Consider the following 20,595-nt stretch of genomic DNA (forward strand, 5'->3'; position numbering starts at 1 on the left):
GTGGAATTTTGACCTGAGATTTTCACCGAAATGTTGGCACATACTAAAATATCCAAAATATACTGTCACATATTTTCACTGCAATTTGAAAAAAAACAAAACATGCTGCAGATTGGAGGGTGATGCGGAGTGGGACGTATGCCAATTTGCCTAGTGTATCGGCATTTTTGTGCTGTCGGGCTTTATTGCAGTGTTTTCGGAAATATTCTATATCAGTTTTTAGGTAAGTGTGCTTTTCCTTAAAGTTGGAGTTATAGTGATCGCTATATTAGTGTCGTTATACCTCTTGTCGGAGTTATCAGAATGATGACTACCACCCAGTTTCACAGTTTACATTTGTACCATTCAAGCCAAAATATATACATTGAAAACCCCATTTTTTTTACTGTTTTTGCTCTTTTTTTCCAAGGTTCCCTAATTCCCTAGTACATTCCCTGACTTTACACTCCCATTTCCTGCTCTACGCCAAGCGAGAGATACGTATGAGTTTCCAATTGGCTGAAGTTAACTTTTTATTTTCTTGTTCACAATGTGTAGATATTTTACATGTTAAAACAAGCATCCCCCATGGTCAATTGCAAAGTGCCTTGTATGCTTTTTATTTTATTAAAATTTATTAAAAATATATGATGTGTCTTACACTTTACCGTATTTGTTTCAATGTTCAACTATCTGATGTATGTGAATAAAAGGGAAAGATGGGATTTTTATCTTCACATTTTCTTCTTTCATTCTGATTTAATACATTTAATATCTGTTAATACATTTTTAATTTAAATGGGTCTAGTATTATTTTTTTTTGTTTTTAAACTGTTTCTGTCTAAAGAAAACAAAATCGTATCTGTCACAACTAAGCTAACATGGAGGTTTTCTTAAAGTCAGTGTTTTGGGCACTAGATGACAAAATGGACATCATGGAGTCAGAAAGAGTTTAACTCGCTGATTTGACTATGAGGAAGGACCTGAAAAGTTGAGTTTGTTTACATTAAAAAGCCACATCTGTCAGGGCATGTATGTATTCATTATAAATATGTCCTATATAAATATGTTAAATGTTAATACAACAAAATGCCCTGGGATATTTCCATCCTGTGGCTATAGTTAGAGGTCAGCCTTTGAAATGACTATAGATGAAAGGATGTTTCACCTGCAACAAAGAGGAATGTTCTTTATAGTATAATTATATCAGTCACGATGAGGAATATGTTATAAACCTTCAAGAGAGGGTTTGACATGTTTTAGAACCAAGTTTATACAAGTATTTGAATATACAATTGAGCACTTGAAGAATGTTGATTCAAGGATCGCCATGTGATGTCGGAAGGGAATTAATTTTCTCCACTGATACAAATTAGAAATGGCTTTAGTATGCGGGGTATGTTTGATTTCCATTGGAATACGTTTGTGATCCAATATTCAGTCTATCAATTAAGTAGGCTCTGTGCATTAGGTGCTTGGCGCAAGAACCTATAGCTAGAACACAAGTGACACAGACCATTGACTATGACTATGACCCCACACTGGATAGCATAGGTACTAATAAAAAATAATTCACCAAAAGTCAAAAAGGAAACCAAATATCTTCCCTACAAAAAATACACAACTAAAATTCAGACAAGTACACTAACAGTGATGGTGATGTTTAGATTTAGCTACTAGAGAGACATGGAAAGTTGCCACTTGTTTTTCAGAGACACAATGCGCTAAAATGAATATAAAATATGAAACTAGGTGAAAGGAAATAATTTATATTAAGTATGTAAAATTGATACTGCAGAATAAAATCACCTTACTTACAATCCAGTAAGCTGAGTATGACCGTTACATCCTTTAAAGAAGTGTAAAACGTATTAAAAACTATCGGCTCTATGTTCTAATGTAATAATGTACACAGTGCCCAAGTGCTCTGTGTTTTTAACAGAATGGTGCTATATGTACTATTGAGTTAATTAATATATCACACAGTCCTGTTCAAAAATGGAGCACCTCAGAGGTAACAGAGGATTCTGGGAGGAGGGGAGGGGCAGTGCTATATGCCGCTTGGTAATGACTAATCCCATTAGGATGCGTGTACGCCCTCTTTTCACCCTGACTTCTCTTTCGGCCATGCCCATATGGACAGCCGTGCAAAGCGGCCTTTAGGAAGACAATATGGAGCTCCTTCCTCCATATGTTCTTTGATACATAGACCCTTAGTCCAATATGACCATTAACTGACAATAAACTCTATTTATATACAGAAAATATTTCCCTTTAAAGTGTTATTCATGAAGAGAGGTGGAAGGTTAAATGTATGAGACGTGTGAGACATACAACTTGGTTAAACCTCTGGATTAAAGTACTTGATTTTATTTAACATTAGGTTTATTACTTAGATATTGTCCTTACCTTAAGCAGGTATCTGTCTAGGATTTCCAGGCCACAGCTGGAGCAGATGTTTTTTCCATCTGAAGGTACAGAAGAGGACGAGGAAGATGGCGGAGAACACACCGATGGCGTTGAGGGAGGGCTGGGGGATGAGTGCTCCTCTTTCTCCAAATTACATGGCAGATTCTCATCGTCTGACTGTGACTGAAGGAGACAAAAAAATATATATACTTGTCATTACATTTGCATATTCATAACAATTCTACTACAATCCTTTGTTAATACTAATTACATAAAATCAAACTAAAATGTGGGTGTTCCCATTTTCTTGGAAGGTGCACATTGTTTTCAGCATAGCATTACAAAATATTAATTTAGGAAGACAACTCCGAAGTTTAAATTGAATGTTGTTTTACCGAGTTGTTTAGTCTCCAACGTTGCTGTGCATGGTATCTGGTCAATAATGGAGATCTGTATAATATCTGTCATTTACCTCTTCATGGTATACAGGATAGCAACGGGATATGTATTATGTACTGGTTAAAAGAATGGGTCTCTGCATTGCAAACTCGCCATCTGATGGTTGGGCTTTGCAGTGTATACTGGTCATTAGGATGAACATTGAATACTAGTGGACAGATGGCACTGTACTTTGTTATAATAGGAAGATGTTATTGCTTACAGCAGCTGCAATTTTCTTCTCGTACTGCAAGTTTTATGTCTCAACATGCAAAATGGGCAGCTCGGTGGCTTAGTGGTTAGCACTTCTGCCTTACAGCACTGGGGTCCTGAGTTCAATTCCGACCATGGCCTTATCTGTGTGGAGTTTGTATGTTCTCCCCGTGTTTTCGTGGGTTTACTCTGGGTACTCCGGTTTCCACCCACACTCCAAAAAAAAACATACTAGTAGGTTAATTGGCTGCTAACAAATTGACCCTAGTCTGTTGGTGTGTGTGTATGTTAGGGAATTTAGACTGAAAGCCCCAATGTGGCAGGGACTGATGTGAGTGAGTTCTCTTAGTGGCGCTATATAAATAAATGATGATGGTGATGATGAATTGATAAGCTACTTTCTCATAAATACTGGTTCAGCAGATACGAAATCTGCCTTCCCTATTTGACGAGTCTACCGAAAGATATTATTAGTTAATAAGTGAATTTTGTATTTTCATAAGTAAAAGGCAAAAAACAAATCTATTATAAGGACAATTAATGTGTATGACAAGAGAAAATATCACTTACAGTGAACTTGACAACATGGAATAATATTTATAAATTGAACAAGAAGATGCTGCAAACCTATACAGCTGCTGTTCGAAATATATTTACATATTTAATAGTTTACATTATAACCATGTGTTAGCACAATCAAGCTATAAACAAAAAAATAGTTTTAAATCAGTTGTTCCATACTTTTTGCTTACTGCAGTGCAGGAAAATACTGAATTGAACAGATTATGTTACGCTTCTGATATGTTAAACATGGTGGGCCTTATTCATTAAGGAAAGTAAAGCAAAAAAATGAGTAACTTTTCACTTTGACCAGACCATGTTGTAAATTTAAAATGTGGGGACAAATTTATAGTTGGGATAGGGCATGTCCTAGATCAACTTTAAATTTCAGTGTACAAATAAAGCTATCAAGTATTTGTGTGCTACATGAAAAAACAGTCAGTATTTAACTTATCTACAAAATAATTTGCACCCCTTGCACTGTAACATGATTTTGTCCAGGAGAAAACGTACTCATTTTTTTACCTTACTTTCCGTAATAAATCATGCCTGGTATTACATATGCTGAGCAATTCATTACTATGGTTATTATCCTTTGTTTATAAAGTGACAACATAATTACGCAGTGCTGTACACTGAGGGATTCGTCATACAAACAACTTACGTATAATGACAAGAAACAGAAGGTAAACATCAGTGCACAGGTTACTGCAAAAAGGTGCTGTAAACTATAGCAACCAATCAGATTTCAGCATGTCAATAATTGTATCATCCTGCAGGTGCTGTAAACAACAGCAACCAATCAAGTTTCATCCTGTAGGAGTAAGGTTTAAACAAAATGTGCTTACTGACACTCTAATGCCTGCTTCTGTCACTGACATTATCCTCATTTATGTACCTATCACTAGCTTATATCATACTTACCAACTTTATATTCTCCTTTTCCGGGAGGCTGCGGGGGAGGTGGGCGTGGTGGAGGGGCAGGACTCCAAAATGCGTGTCACTTTGCACCCGCCCCCCCATGACGTAATGACGCAAACGCGTCATTTGACAGTGGGGGGCAAGGCCAAACGTGTGGGAGCTAATTCTGCATTCTGCCCACTTCACTAGGAAGTGTGCACTTCCTAGGGAAATGGGCAGATCCAGGAGATTGCCACACTCTCCCGGTAGTCCGTGAGACTCTCGCAAAATGCGTGAGTCTCCCGGACATTCCGGGAGAGTTGGCAAGTATGGCTTATATAGAATGCCTATTTACAGTCATGGGCTTCTCTGCATACACCAGCAAAAAGTAAATGAACCAGTAGTTATTTGGGAGGTGGAGTTCCCATCTAAGATACTTACTCTTCATAGTTAAGAGCCCTTTGAGTCTGCAGCAAGTATTAATCCCCAGGCCACAGGTCTCTAATCTTCCCAATACATAACAAATCTGTAGGAAAAAAAACACCCGTAGCAACCACTAAACCCAAAAAAAGAAAAATGATTTTATTATGGAGTTAATATGTCATTCCACTGCAGCTCTGTTAAAAATATTACAGACAGCAAAAGAGCTTCCCATATCTCTTAAACAGTGTCCAGTGGAATCTGATACAGATCAAAAAGTTGAGAATTGCTGTCTTGCTGTCTTGCCTCTATGTATGAATCAGCCAATCTACATTTGCATTACCGAAAAGCAAGTGTGTTATTTTGTCAGTCAACCTGATGCAGAGGAGTGGAAGAGCGCATAGGAGACAAGACTACAGTTTCTTTATGGAAATTATTTATGGATGTTATTCAGCTCAGTAATACAACCTATCTCTCTGCTCTCCTTAAAATCTTTCAGAGTGAACAGAAGGCATGCACTCACACCTTACAAGTACAGCTAGAAGCCACCATCTGACAGGCATGCACTCACACCTTACAAGTACAGCTAGAAGCCACCATCTGACAGGCATGCACTCACACCTTACAAGTACAGCTAGAAGTCACCATCTGACAGGCATGCACTCACACCTTACAAGTACAGCTAGAAGCTACCATCTGACAGTCATGCACTCACACCTTACAAGCACAGCTAGAAGCTACCATCTGATAGTCATGCACTCACACCTTACAAGTACAGCTAGAAGCTACCATCTGACAGTCATGCACTCACACCTTACAAGTACAGCTAGAAGCTACCATCTGACAGTCATGCACTCACACCTTACAAGCACAGCTAGAAGCTACCATCTGATAGTCATGCACTCACACCTTACAAGTACAGCTAGAAGCCACCATCTGACAGTCATGCACTCACACCTTACAAGTACAGCTAGAAGCCACCATCTGACAGGCATGCACTCACACCTTACAAGTACAGCTAGAAGCCACCATCTGACAGTCATGCACTCACACCTTACAAGTACAGCTAGAAGCTACCATCTGACAGTCATGCACTCACACCTTACAAGTACAGCTAGAAGCTACCATCTGACAGTCATGCACTCACACCTTACAAGTACAGCTAGAAGCCACCATCTGACAGGCATGCACTCACACCTTACAAGTACAGCTAGAAGCTACCATCTGACAGGCATGCACTCACACCTTACAAGTACAGCTAGAATCCACCATCTGACAGGCATGCACTCACACCTTACAAGTACAGCTAGAAGCCACCATCTGACAGGCATGCACTCACACCTTACAAGTACAGCTAGAAGCTACCATCTGACAGGCATGCACTCACACCTTACAAGTACAGCTAGAAGCCACCATCTGACAGGCATGCACTCACACCTTACAAGTACAGCTATAATCCACCATCTGACAGTCATGCACTCACACCTTACAAGTACAGCTAGAAGCCACCATCTGACAGTCATGCACTCACACCTTACAAGTACAGCTAGAAGCCACCATCTGATAGGCATGCACTCACACCTTACAAGTACAGCTAGAAGCCACCATCTGACAGGCATGCACTCACACATTATAACTACAACTAGAAGCAACCATCTGACAGGCATGCACTCACACCTTACAAGTACAGCTAGAAGCCACCATCTGACAGTCATGCACTCACACCTTACAAGTACAGCTAGAAGCCACCATCTGATAGGCATGCACTCACACCTTACAAGTACAGCTAGAAGCCACCATCTGACAGGCATGCACTCACACATTATAACTACAACTAGAAGCAACCATCTGACAGGCATGTACTCACACCTTACAAGTACAGCTAGAAGCCACCATCTGACAGGCATGCACTCACACATTATAACTATAACTAGAAGCCACCATCTGACAGGCATGCACTCACACATTATAACTACAACTAGAAGCAACCATCTGACAGGCATGCACTCACACATTATAACTACAACTAGAAGCCACCATCTGACAGGCATGCACTCACACATTATAACTACAACTAGAAGCCACCATCTGACAGGCATGCACTCACACATTATAACTACAACTAGAAGCAACCATCTGACAGGCATGTACTCACACCTTACAAGTACAGCTAGAAGCCACCATCTGACAGGCATGCACTCACACCTTATAACTACAACTAGAAGCCACCATCTGACAGGCATGCACTCACACATTATAACTACAACTAGAAGCAACCATCTGACAGGCATGTACTCACACCTTACAAGTACAGCTAGAAGCCACCATCTGACAGGCATGCACTCACACCTTATAACTACAACTAGAAGCAACCATCTGACAGGCATGCACTCACACATTATAACTACAACTAGAAGCAACCATCTGACAGGCATGTACTCACACCTTACAAGTACAGCTAGAAGCCACCATCTGACAGGCATGCACTCACACATTATAACTACAACTAGAAGCCACCATCTGACAGGCATGCACTCACACATTATAACTACAACTAGAAGCCACCATCTGACAGGCATGCACTCACACATTATAACTACAACTAGAAGCAACCATCTGACAGGCATGTACTCACACCTTACAAGTACAGCTAGAAGCCACCATCTGACAGGCATGCACTCACACCTTATAACTACAACTAGAAGCCACCATCTGACAGGCATGCACTCACACATTATAACTACAACTAGAAGCAACCATCTGACAGGCATGTACTCACACCTTACAAGTACAGCTAGAAGCCACCATCTGACAGGCATGCACTCACACCTTATAACTACAACTAGAAGCCACCATCTGACAGGCATGCACTCACACATTATAACTACAACTAGAAGCAACCATCTGACAGGCATGCACTCACACATTATAACTACAACTAGAAGCAACCATCTGACAGGCATGCACTCACACATTATAACTACAACTAGAAGCCACCATCTGACAGGCATGCACTCACACATTATAACTATAACTAGAAGCCACCATCTGACAGGCATGCACTCACACATTATAACTACAACTAGAAGCAACCATCTGACAGGCATGCACTCACACATTATAACTACAACTAGAAGCCACCATCTGACAGGCATGCACTCACACATTATAACTACAACTAGAAGCCACCATCTGACAGGCATGCACTCACACATTATAACTACAACTAGAAGCAACCATCTGACAGGCATGCACTCACACATTATAACTACAACTAGAAGCAACCATCTGACAGGCATGCACTCACACATTATAACTACAACTAGAAGCCACCATCTGACAGGCATGCACTCACACATTATAACTATAACTAGAAGCCACCATCTGACAGGCATGCACTCACACATTACAACTACAGCTAGAAGCCATTATCTGACAATCCATTCTGAAAAGTGACATTGGACGTGTGTGCCACTAACATCTAAGATCCTCTTTCTTTGCTCACAAAGCAAACTTGTTAGAGGTTTGTACAGCTCATGACCAAATGCTGTACTGATACTAATGTACTCATGTAGACATATAAATGCAAAAAAAATATAGACATTTTATTTACATATAACACTCACCCTGAGGACTGAGGAATAGAAAGGAGCACTAGGAAGAGCAGGGTTCTCTCTTTCCCCAGCATTTACTTGTGGCATCTTATCACTTCCTATCCTTCCCCCATCTTATCTTATCTGTCAGTCCAATGACTACTTTCTGAAGATGATGCAACAGTATCCACAATTTCTCTTCCTCCCATGCTGTCGTGAGCTCATGTTTTTACAAATGACATGATACAAAGCCTATGATTATATTAATGTCACCACACGCTTTACACATTTAGACAACTGTTTAAAGTTGCCTAAACTGAGACATGCTGTAATCTGATTATCATTCCCACAGTGAATGATACGGTTATTGGATAATTTAGTTATCTTAGGCCAACTCTACCACCAATCTGTGTGTGGACTCAAAATCCAATCTGTCCATAAATGGAATCAGGCAGGAAGGCAACTCCTATTGGCGGTGACCACATTGACCTAGGTGAGCAGTCACACGTCAAACTGAAACATTATTGCTCCCATTGATATACAGTGATTCACAATCTGGCCTTTGCATTTGTGTCCAAAGTGATGACAGATCCAGTCATTCGTCAGTCGTTCAGAAGACCATATCACAGAGTGAGGGGAGATTTCATCATCTAGCTCTACCATTAGCCCAAGCCCAAATACTACAACTACTCCATGTTCTAATCTTACCCTTAACTCTGAACCTAACAGCATCCTAGTAGCAGCATATTCATTGTAACAATAAACCTAGTCATCATCATCAGCAGCTATTTATATAGCGCCACTAATTCCGCAGCGCTGCGCAGAGAACTCATTCACATCAGTCCCTGCCCCATTGGAGCTTACAGTCTAAATTCCAAACTCTAAACCTATCCTTTGTTTTAAGAGAAACCTTAAGCCCTGCACCACAACTCACTCTGCACACACACACACACACACACACACACACATTAATAGAAATGAAAACATATTTTTAATTTGTTAAATGCTATCTTTTTAAAATGTACACTGTAGTTCTAAGATATGGTTGCAGGTTACTGTGTTGCAAAGGGTGAGAGATGGCATCAAATCTACCTTTGTTCACTGGTTTCCTAAAGTGCCCTGGGTCAGAGTCAGATTAAACCCCATGTGGCCCCAGGAAACACACTATTTTGGCCCCCTTCTCATTTGTAAAAATAAAAAAGCCAAACGTAAAAATGGGTCAGGGCAAGTCGGACCCCTCAGAGCACACCGGGCCCTAGGCATGCACCTAGGATGCCAAATGGATGATATGGTTATGATCTTGGTAAAAACCACTGTATAAATGAAAATGAGTTACAAATAAATAAAGGTTACAATTGAAATTAACCTTCTTACCTTCTTTGTATGTAGGGATTATTTTATTGTTCTATCCATTCTGCACAGAAAATATAATTTTTCTGAATATTAACATTTATTATACAGAATGGTTTCTTTCATATCACTCACTCAGTAAAGATCAAATTAACTATTTGACTGCATTGTAACAGTGCCCCTAGCACTAAGACATAATCTGTTAATATGGTGTAAAGGTTGTTTGGTTTTACCAAGGAAGTTTCTTTCAAGAACACAACTTTTAGCCATATTATTGTAACAAGAAAAAGGAAATATACTCTTTGATTTAAAATCTATTTAGTTTAGATTGAAAGCTATGAAACAAGAACTTAATAAAACTAAATAATAATAGTAATAATATGTTTGCAATAATTAATGGCTCAAAGCACAAGAATATCTAGGTGAAAAAATTCCTTGAATTAATAAATAAAATCTAGTACCACATATCACTGTATGAAAATGTATTGTAATTCCAATGCTAAAATTTCCAAGCTATGCAGTGTCAAGTTAGTACAGTGTATCCAAACAGTGGGGTAATTTCCATGCTGGACGAAAAGCAGACATTACCGCATTTTATTTTACAAAAATGTACCTATTTATCCTCTTTGCACATACATAGTTACACACAAGCATTCCAGCTGTTGAAGGGTTGCAGCTTTCAGTGAATTTGATAGAAAAATACCTATTAATGAGCTTTCCCCAATAGCGTGAACCTGGGGGTAAATGTATCAAGGTCCGATTTTTTTCAGCGCTTTAAAATCCGAATTTTAGTCCCAAAGTCGCCAGAAGTATTAAACTGCCATTTTTACTCTGACCTTAAAAATCGCTGGTCATCTCTGGTGATTTGCTGCAATGTCAAACACTCCCATGTTTCCCAAACTCTCCTGTGTTGTCCTCATCTAGCTGTGAGATTAGTAAACACATCACTGTTACACTGCCCTGTCTATACAGCCGGAGGTCTGGCAGCTGTCAAATGTTTAGAAATAGATAAAAGTTTGTTTTTTTAAAAAAAAAGCGTGGGGTCCCCCCGCCCGATTGGTGGTAAAATATGCCTATTTATTAAATGTGAATAATATTAATTTAATCTAAGTTATTAAATATTGGCACATTGATTTAATGTCAGGGCTGGTTATAGGAGGGAGGCCTGGAATGTTCACTAGATGCTTTACTTTACTTGAGATGAATAATTATCTATTTTCCAATCAAGGCCCCAACAGGATCCAGCTAAGCAGCAAGCAAGCTTAAAACAACACCAGCTCCAGGTAGTCAAAGCTGCAAGAACAGGTAGGAGAGAGCATCACAGGGTTGGAGAACGGCCTAGGCACGCCCCCTCAGTGGGATGGACACTTCTCGTCTGTCAGTGTGCACCGTTGGGAGGTAGCATCTATACCATACTTGCCTACTTTTGAAGGCAGCTGTCCGGGAGTTGGGGGGGGTCCGTCGAAGGGGTGTGGCCATGTGTGGTGCGCCGTCAGCCTCCGCCCCTGTCAAGTTTATGCAATTTCGGCCAATTGCAGCAGGGGGTGGGGCCACAATGCCACATTTAGCCCCACCCCCACCCATCTTCAACAACAGAGACAGCTGGATCCGCGATTTTTGCCTGCTCTCTCTGGAGTCCGGGAGAACTCACAAAAATTCGGGAGTGTCCAGGACATTCCGGGAGAGTAGGCAACTATGATCTATACCCACCAAGACTGTGGGAAAGTGCCCGGGGCACTAAAATTTATAGTTACGGTTCTGCATTCATGATATATGCCCCCTCTTAAACAGATACTGACATTTTAACAAGCTAAATCCATATAAATTGGGTGCATGAGGTCACAAAATATAATATGTACTGTTTACACAGTTTTGAACTCTTGTAATATCAGATTGCAGAAAAATCTCAATATTTTGAGATATCATACATTGTTTATTCTGACCTGAGCCATCTAGAAATAAAACAGTTACAAGTTTTGCATGATAAGCTCCCTGCCATGAGTTAATGTATGCAGTATGAGTTAACTGAAGAAAATGAACATTTCATAATAATAACAGTTTGCCCAGACTGCTTAGCTTAGAGGGGGAAATGCTATCATGTAAAGCAAGCTGAGGTGTAAGTATTTCTTCATTCATCTGTTAAATATATCAAACCACAAAGATTCTCCTTGTACTCAATGCCATCCTACTAACTTTTGTACCAATAATTTGCAGATTATTTACTTACCCTCCTCTGTAGGGAGAGCTTTTTTGCCCTGTACCAACAATTCCTTGACAGACACATTTTCAGTAACGCCCATTGCAAATGGCAGTGGCTTTTTCACTCTGAGCTGTGTTCAGCTATTAATGAATGGAACATACACATCATGTGACATCAGAATTCTTTTTCCTGTTATGTTGTCGTCCCCCAATGCAACATGATGAACAGAAAACTCACCCAAGAAATGTTGTCTATAAAGTGCATATACGTTGTTTCAAAATTATTTTCACTGTCAATCATGTGAAACAAGACTAGTAGACATAGCGACAAGTTACTAATATTCTGAATGGTATATAAAATATTGTGGTACCTGCACCGCTGTAAACTAAGAAAGTGAAATTGTGAAAATTGTATGATATCTAAACATATGCAATGTCTTTTTTAAAACAGACAGAAATAACATTAAAAAATCAACATACAACAAGAAAAGTGATGGGCTGTGCAATCTGTCTATGTATCTACACAGTTAAAACTTGTTTAACTGCCTTACAGCACTGGGCTCATGAGTTCAATTCCCGACCATGGCCTTATCTGTGAGGAGTTTGTATGTTCTGCCCGTGTTTGCGTGGGTTTCCTTCGGATGCTCCGGTTTCTTCCCACACTCCAAAAACATACTGGTAGGTTAATTGGCTGCTAACAAATTGTGTCTGTGTCTGTTTGTGTGTGTTAGGGAATGTAGACTGTAAGCCCCAATGGGGCAGGGACTGATGTGAGTGAGTTCTCTGTACAGCGCTGCTGAATTAGTGGCGCTATATAAATAAATGGTAATAATAATAATAAAGTTATAGAATCTCAGAAAATATTATATAACATGCGTGTTGGAGGCTTATTAGAAATCAGTAGTTTGGATGCAAGTTTGTTTTATTTGCATAAAATACACATTTCTGTTGTGCGCATACGCAGCAAAGATGCACACGCATGTGTCTGTGTGCAGATCTGGCCGTATCCTACACATGTGACCCCTTACACTTAGAGAGGGGAGTGAATGGCAGGTTGCATAAATGCGACTAAATAAGAGGTGGACACATCTGTATATCTGTATATCTCTTGTGTGTGCACACCTCTGCTTTAAAGGTATGTGCTGTTGATGGTCATCAGCTCGGACATTTGCAGTATAAACAAAAAAGAATTAAATCAATTTTAAAAAAAGGATTGTCCACTCCCCAAGTTATCTAATAACCAGTGCTCATAACCTCGATTGGTTGCCAGGCCGTGCTAGCCAGCATAGGAGGCCTGCCAGTAACTAACCAATACATAGCAGCTTTCCTCTGATTTATCGGAGTGCGAGACAGACTGATTGGTCAGTTGCAGCTAGACCGCACATGGGAATGTAGCAATTGATCAATTAATTCAAGTTCATTGAATCTTCATGTTAAACCCACATTTTTATTGCGGATCTGATTTCCCTAGGGAATTCAGGAACATGCTGCACTGCCCGGGGCTGTGTCCCACTATAGCGATGCTGCACATTTTGCTGTTATAGTGTGACCAACCCAGTCTGTCATAGCCTGGTGCTGGATGCGGCTTTTGTGGGGGGGGGGGGGGGGGGCTACTCTGTCATTAACAGCAACCAGCCCAGGCTATGAGTGCTGGTGCTTGCATCATTCTATTTTATTTTCTAACTCTACACTAAAACTAAAAAATCTATGAAGAGGACTATCTTCACAAGAATGAGGTGGCATAGAGATACACTTAAAGCTAATTTTGATGCATCCAACTCTATGCGAGTACCTTAATGTATTTTCTGAATAGAAAGGTGATATAGGAAACCAGGGTGAATTTAAACAGCTCTTTAGTTTCTCGTCCTGACCTCGGACAGCCAGTTGCAATGTAGTGCTTTAGCCTATACAGGGCTTTAGAATGGGGTCTGCATGTTGGAGGTTAATATTTTTGCCTGTAGGTAAACACTCCTAATAAGGCTGAAATAATGACTATGGATACAAGTTTACTTATGGAATCTTGAATATAATATGGATATCCTTACAAAACGTCCACGCAGATACCAGTATTTAGGCAAAAACATCAATTTGGGTAAAACACTTTCCTTGTGAACTACGGAAATGTACTTCTGTTTGCCTTGACACCTAATGATTGTTATAATCCAATTCTGTTCATACAGTGGCTTGCAAAAGTTTTTAATCCAAAAAAACATCAACAGAGATGACTGTATTAGAAATGTCACTTACACCGATTGCACAGGCAGTCTTTTTATTATTATTATTTTAGTAGGCTCTAAAAGTAAATCTTCAAACTCATAAATCATCATTTATCTGCATATTTAAAAAAAAAAAAAAAACATCAACAACTGAATAAAACTGCTTGCATAATTATTCAACAAAATTGCTGTTCACGTCCCTTGATCAATCAGGCCCAATATGTTGACTGGTTCTGCCAAGTGTTTTGGGTGCTTATTTTGTAACAAGAATGCTATGGAAGGAATTAAGGTAATGATGGCACAGTCACAAAATCACAAAATAAGTTCTGCAAGAAGACTCTGTGAAGCCTTTATAGAAGCTAGGTATTGTTCAGCAGCATGAAAATGATTATTTATTTATTTATCCTTTAATATCTACAATACACAAATACAAAGGTAAAGCAGAAAGGTTTACAGTACCTTTACAAATGTCACAATCTAACTTTGAGTTTGTTTATATTCTTTAGTTTGCATAACATAAGATTATGCCCATTTATCTACAGAATCAAAGAGCAGTTGCAAATGTTGCAAAGGAAAATATAAGGTCGCATTTTAAATGTGAAATATGTTGCACACAGCGGGCCTGGTTCATCAAGGAACGTAAACGGCAATTTTGTATATACAATCCGCAAAATCACTCTGTCCATGCCCAGAACTGACTTCAAGCGCAAAAGACGCTTACTACAGCCTATGATTTCAGAAAGGGAATTGGCTGGGAAAGGTGGTTTGGCCGTAGTCAATGTACAATAAGGGCAAGCCAATCGTGAGCTCATGATTCAAGCTTTGGGCATCTCAAAAGTACTTGTTTTTCAGCCGTATCTCTCCAGCTACAGGTCTAGTCTAAGTGCCGCTTACTAAGGATGATGGCTGTCTATTGATACAGGTCTAGTCTAAGTGCCGCTTACTAAGGATGATGGCTGTCTATTGATACAGGTCTAGTCTAAGTGCCGCTTACTAAGGATGATGGCTGTCTATCCATACAGGTCTAGTCTAAGTGCCACTTACTAAAGATGATGACTGTCTATCCATACAAGTCTAGTCTAAGTGCCGCTTACTAAGGATGATGGCTGTCTATCCATACAGGTCTAGTCTAAGTGCTGCTTACTAAGGATGATGGCTGTCTATCCATACAGGTCTAGTTTAAGTGCTGCTTACTAAGGATGATGGGTGTCTATCCATACAGGTCTAGTCTAAGTGCCGCTTACTAAGGATGATGGCTGTCTATCCATACAGGTCTAGTCTAAGTGCCGCTTACTAAGGATGATGGCTGTCTATCCATACAGGTCTAGTCTAAGTGCCGCTTACTAAGGATGATGGCTGTCTATCCATACTCAAACAGGTGTTTGCAATCAGGAGCAACTGTAAAAATGTATTTTATGTACAGTAGACATTAATAACATCCGAGTAAATGTATTTCATGGAGAAACTTCTTTTACATTTTTAATGTTTTGTCATCAATGTCTATATTATTAACAGATGACATTAATTCAATATTGTTTTCCTGTGTATTCTTTTACATAGGCATTATACATATCCTGCAGTGTCCTGTGTAGTAGGGCAGGCTATACATGTATTCATTTGCGCACTTAACTTCAGATCCGCTCCTTGTTGAATTTGGGCATGTGCAGACCCAAATTACGTGCGGTCTGAAACAAACGCACATTGCTCCCGCCTTGCCCCCCTCCGCTCTATACTCAATGCAGCTGTGAGACTCATCTTCCTCTCACGCCGCTCCTCCTCTGCCTCCCCTCTCTGTCTTTCCTTACACTGGCTCCCCATCCCCTACAGAATCCTTTTCAAACTCCTCACCAGCACTTACAAGGCTCTCTCTCAGTCTACTGCCCCTTACATCTCTAACCTCCTCTCCATTCACACTCCCGCCCGCTCCCTGCGCTCAGCCAATGATCGCCGCCTCTCCTCCACTCTGATCACCTCTTTCCACCCTAAAATCCAAGACTTCTCCCGTGCTGCCCCCCTTCACTGGAACGACCTCCCTCGCTCCATTCGTCTCTCACCCAATCTGTGCTCCTTCAAGCGGGCTCTTAAAACTCACCTGTTCCTTAAGGCCTACCAACCATCCACTTAACCTCTCACCTCTTCTGGTTCTCCCCTGCCCCCTTTCTCTCTCCCCGTTGCTTCACTGGCTCCCTTATGTACCTGATTCTGTTTACCCTCCCTTAGGATGTAAGCTCGTATGAGCAGGGCCCATCTTCCCTCCTGTCCCCATACCTGTTCTTCCACTCTGTCTCTACTGTATCCGCCTGCCTGGAGTTTCTGAAGTACTGGTACTTTGTGTTTATTGTTCTGTACTGTCTTACCCTGTATAGTCTACTGTTTGTACCATGTACGGAACTGCGGAAACCTTGTGACGCCTTACAAATAAACGATAATAATAATAATAAGAGTGTCTTGATGAAACAGGCCCAGCATGTACTATTGTTTGCTAGTCCTTGCTGGAACGTTTTATTGGGATGTTTATAAATGTACTTAAATGTATTGTCCAACTTCATAAATAAAGCACATTTTATTATGAGGATTAATCTGCTATAGTCACATCAGATCTGACAAACAGTACAAGTCACCTTAGAATCAGCAACATGTAATCTCACCACAGCCAAGTTAAACAAACAAGACTGACATATGGCAAAAACAGGAATATGCTGCAGTCAACTTTGATCTCTAAGTGACTCTTTCGTGTGACTTCAAGTTATTATCATTTATGAAGCTCAAAAGGACTAAGGTGCAGCACAACATACTGTTTGCAGTGTCTAAATTTGGATAAGTGCATTTAGATTGCTGCTCAAGTGCATTACAGAGTGGGATCATAGCATTTGCAGGAATGTAATATAATCTATTAAAAATACATTTAATAGATCATTTATTTCTAAAAGAGAGAACAAAATTACAGAAAGAAGAGGTGCACATTGCTTCTATTTTCCTGCGGCATCCATAGCAGCATGCTAAGGACACATGTACCATAGTGGCTTAGTGGTTAACACTGCTGCCTCACAGCACTGGGATGATGAGTTCAATTCCCGACCATGGCCTTATCTGTGTGGAGTTTGTATATTTTCCCCGTGTTTGCGTGGGTTTCCTCCAGGTGCTCTGGTTTCCTCCCACACTCCAAAAACATACTAGGAGGTTAATTGGCTGCTATCAAATTGATCCTAGTCTGTGTGTGTATGTTAGGGAATTTAGACTGTAAACTCCAATGGGGCAGGGACTGATGTGAGTGAGTTCTCTGTACAGCGCTGCGGAATTAGTGGTGCTATATAAAGAGCTGATGAAGATGATAGTTGCAAAGTAGTGCTCCAGTCTCTCTGTGGACCCTCTCTCACCTGCTCCCCAAAACAAAATGCTGACCATAACAAAACAGGACTGGTATGTACAAACACTGCGGAAATCAACACTTGTGAGATTCGGACGACAAGGGAAAGTGCCAATTTATCTCACTTTCATATCTGAAATTGTCAGATTTTGAACCGATCATCTCTAATTTAAATGTCTCGTTTGTTCCTGTGGAATGTACAAGGCATTCCTCTGCTGTTAGCTCAGTGGTACCCCTGGAGCTGAGTTGAACTCAGGGTTACATATTCAAACAAATAAAATCTCAACCTATTCAGGTACAAAGTTTAAATTGCGCCCCCTACCCCAATCATGGCTTCACCTCAAATACTGGAATGTCAAAGTCGGGTTGTTTCACTACCACATAGAAAAATTCATCCTTGCAATGAATAACTTTCTTTCCTCCTTGTATGGCTTTCTACAATACTAACACCCAGTCTACTTTTTGCAGAGGACTGGTCAATCTAAATTTATGTCCATGTGGATGGGCTTGTTTTCTGTCTCCCTGTATTGTGTTGCAAGCAAAAATGTTATTTTCCCTTCGATCTTTCATACATTTTAACTGAGCTTTTTTTCTGTTGTCACTTTTGTCCAAATGCAGGTATTCCACCGGAACATGAATGAAGCAGGAATCCCCTCAAGGGAGAGACTCTTTGCTGATCTTGATTTCTCAGTTGATTCAAATCTGTTTTCTTCTCCAGTACTTCTGTGACCAGAACTCTTTCTTGTACCTTGTTACTTTGAGTTGAGGCACCATTAGGTCCTATTACACTAACAGTCTTCAGTTATTTTCAGCTTCAACAAATAAAACCCTACAGTCTCTCCATAGTCTAAATTACGTTTATTTAGGATTATCCGTTTAATGACAGTCCAATGTACAAATATATATCTTTCGGCGTTGCTCCTGTTAATAATTTCATAGGCCTTTGTAAAGTTAAACCAGTTAACAGTTCCTGAAACTTTCACAGCAATTACCAAACTTCTTGTCCTGTAGTCTGATACGCTCCATGATTGTTTGGCTCCTGTGTATTCCTGGTGTAGCCCATACTTGCCTACGTTTGGAGGCAGCTGTCCGGGAGGGGGTCCGTCGAGAGGGGCGTGGCCACACGCGGTGCACCGTTAGGCTCTGCCCCTGTCAAGCTTAGGCAATTTTGGCCAATCGCAGCAGGGGGCGGGGCCACGATGCCACATTTAGCCCCGCCCACCACCATCTTAAAGAACGGCAACAGCTGGATCCGGGATTTTTGCCTGCTCTCTCGGGAGTCCAGGTGAACTCCCAAAAGTTCGGGAGGCATCTATGGTGTATCCTGGTATCTTGTTTCCAATTCCTATTCACCAGATCCTGGTATCCAGCGATATATGTACGTGAACTCAAGCCCTGAGTTCAAGCCACGATAAATGCCCATGTTACATATATGACTTCTGACGCTTAGAACTCATTTTGCGGCGGAGCGCTTAGGAGCTAGTACTGCATTGTGTATAAGGGTTTTTTTTACTTTGCCAAGCTAAGGACCCCTGGATTTATTAAGAGGATTCTAGGGTGACTGCAATTAGTGGAAATTCCCTTGTGAGCTCAGTGAAGGAAAAGTCCAAGGATTTAATGAGAAAACATAAAAAAAAAGCCATTTATGAGGCTCTTATATCATGGAAATCAAATTGAAATCAGTACAAGGTCATAGGGGGAATGTGATTACCCTCTAGATGATTTCATATTAATATATTGTACAGTATTAAAATTGCAATATTTATTTATACTATACGTGGCTCTATTCACAATCAGTGCCCTTGTCAAACTCGGTTATTTTGTCTGCATTGTAATATTGGAAGTGTGATGGCACCGCATAGGTTAATTGACATGGCAGCAGGTACATTTGTATTTTAGAAGTGCTAAAAGAATTATTTTTTTTGTTTAAAATTATTTTTTATTCACTTGTCTTCACACCTCAACAGACATTCCCTTTATCCCTCCCCTCTCCTTTTCCGTTAAACACCAGGCACTAGTATTCTGCCTGACCACGTATTCTGATTGGCGGGCTGTGGCTCAATGCTACTCCTTATTCGCCCTCTCTGTCTACGCTAACATGCCCTTTCCCTAGATGTAACCAGCAAACCTTCCAATTGAAACATCATTGTCTGGATGATTAATAGAATAGCAGTCCTGTACACTGCCACAGTGTCTGGCGCAGTACTGAACTCAGCATGCTTCTAGAAAAAAACTCTATCCCTACCCCCCACTCACTAGTGCAAAACCTCTATACTCACAAGTGTAAAACCTCTATACTCACTAGTGTAAAATCTCTATACTCACTAGTGCAAAATCTCTATACTCACTACTGTAAAACCTCTATGCTTACTTGTGCAAAACCTCTATGCTTACTTGTGCAAAACCTCTATACTCACTAGTGCAAAACCTCTATACTCACTAGTGTAAAATCTCTATACTCACTAGTGCAAAACCTCTATACTCACTAGTGCATACTCTCTATACTCACTAGTGCAAAACCTCTATACTCATTAGTGCAAAACCTCAATGCTTACTTGTGCAAAACCTCTATGATCACCAGTGCCGGATTAAGGGCAATGGAGGCCCCTGGGCTAAGGGGGCCTCCATTCCCCCGTGAAGGCCCCCCCTCCCCGTGATCCGAGCTGCCCGCGCCCCCCCTCCCCCCCCCCCCCCCCGGCACTTACCTCCTTCCCCGGCGCGCTGTATGCTCTTTACTGAGGAGATCTCGTGAGAGTGAGACTCACGAGATCTCCTCAGTAAGGAGACTACAGCGCGCCGGAGAAGGACCGCAGTGAAAGTGCTCAGCAGCACTGATCGCGCCGGGAGCGCCCCCGCCACCGACCGATCAATACTGCTGCTGAGCACTTTCAAGGGCCCCCTGGATGCCGTAGGCCCCTGGGCTGTAGCCCAGTTAGCCCTATGGTTAAGC

General features: G+C 40.7%; 1 protein-coding gene across 2 annotated transcripts in view; it reads right to left on the reverse strand.

Moving 5' to 3' along the window:
• Positions 1 to 20,595, reverse strand: part of LHX6 (LIM homeobox 6) — a 129,440-nt gene that overhangs the window by 88,519 nt on the left and 20,326 nt on the right. For both annotated transcript variants that reach the window (XM_075184755.1, XM_075184754.1), the window contains one exon: positions 2,389 to 2,571. In XM_075184755.1, coding sequence (XP_075040856.1) covers positions 2,389 to 2,571 — 183 coding nt within the window. The remainder of the gene's footprint in view (positions 1 to 2,388; positions 2,572 to 20,595) is intronic.

Source organism: Mixophyes fleayi, chromosome 9 (assembly GCF_038048845.1).
Source record: "Mixophyes fleayi isolate aMixFle1 chromosome 9, aMixFle1.hap1, whole genome shotgun sequence".
NCBI classification, from domain to species: domain Eukaryota; kingdom Metazoa; phylum Chordata; class Amphibia; order Anura; family Limnodynastidae; genus Mixophyes; species Mixophyes fleayi.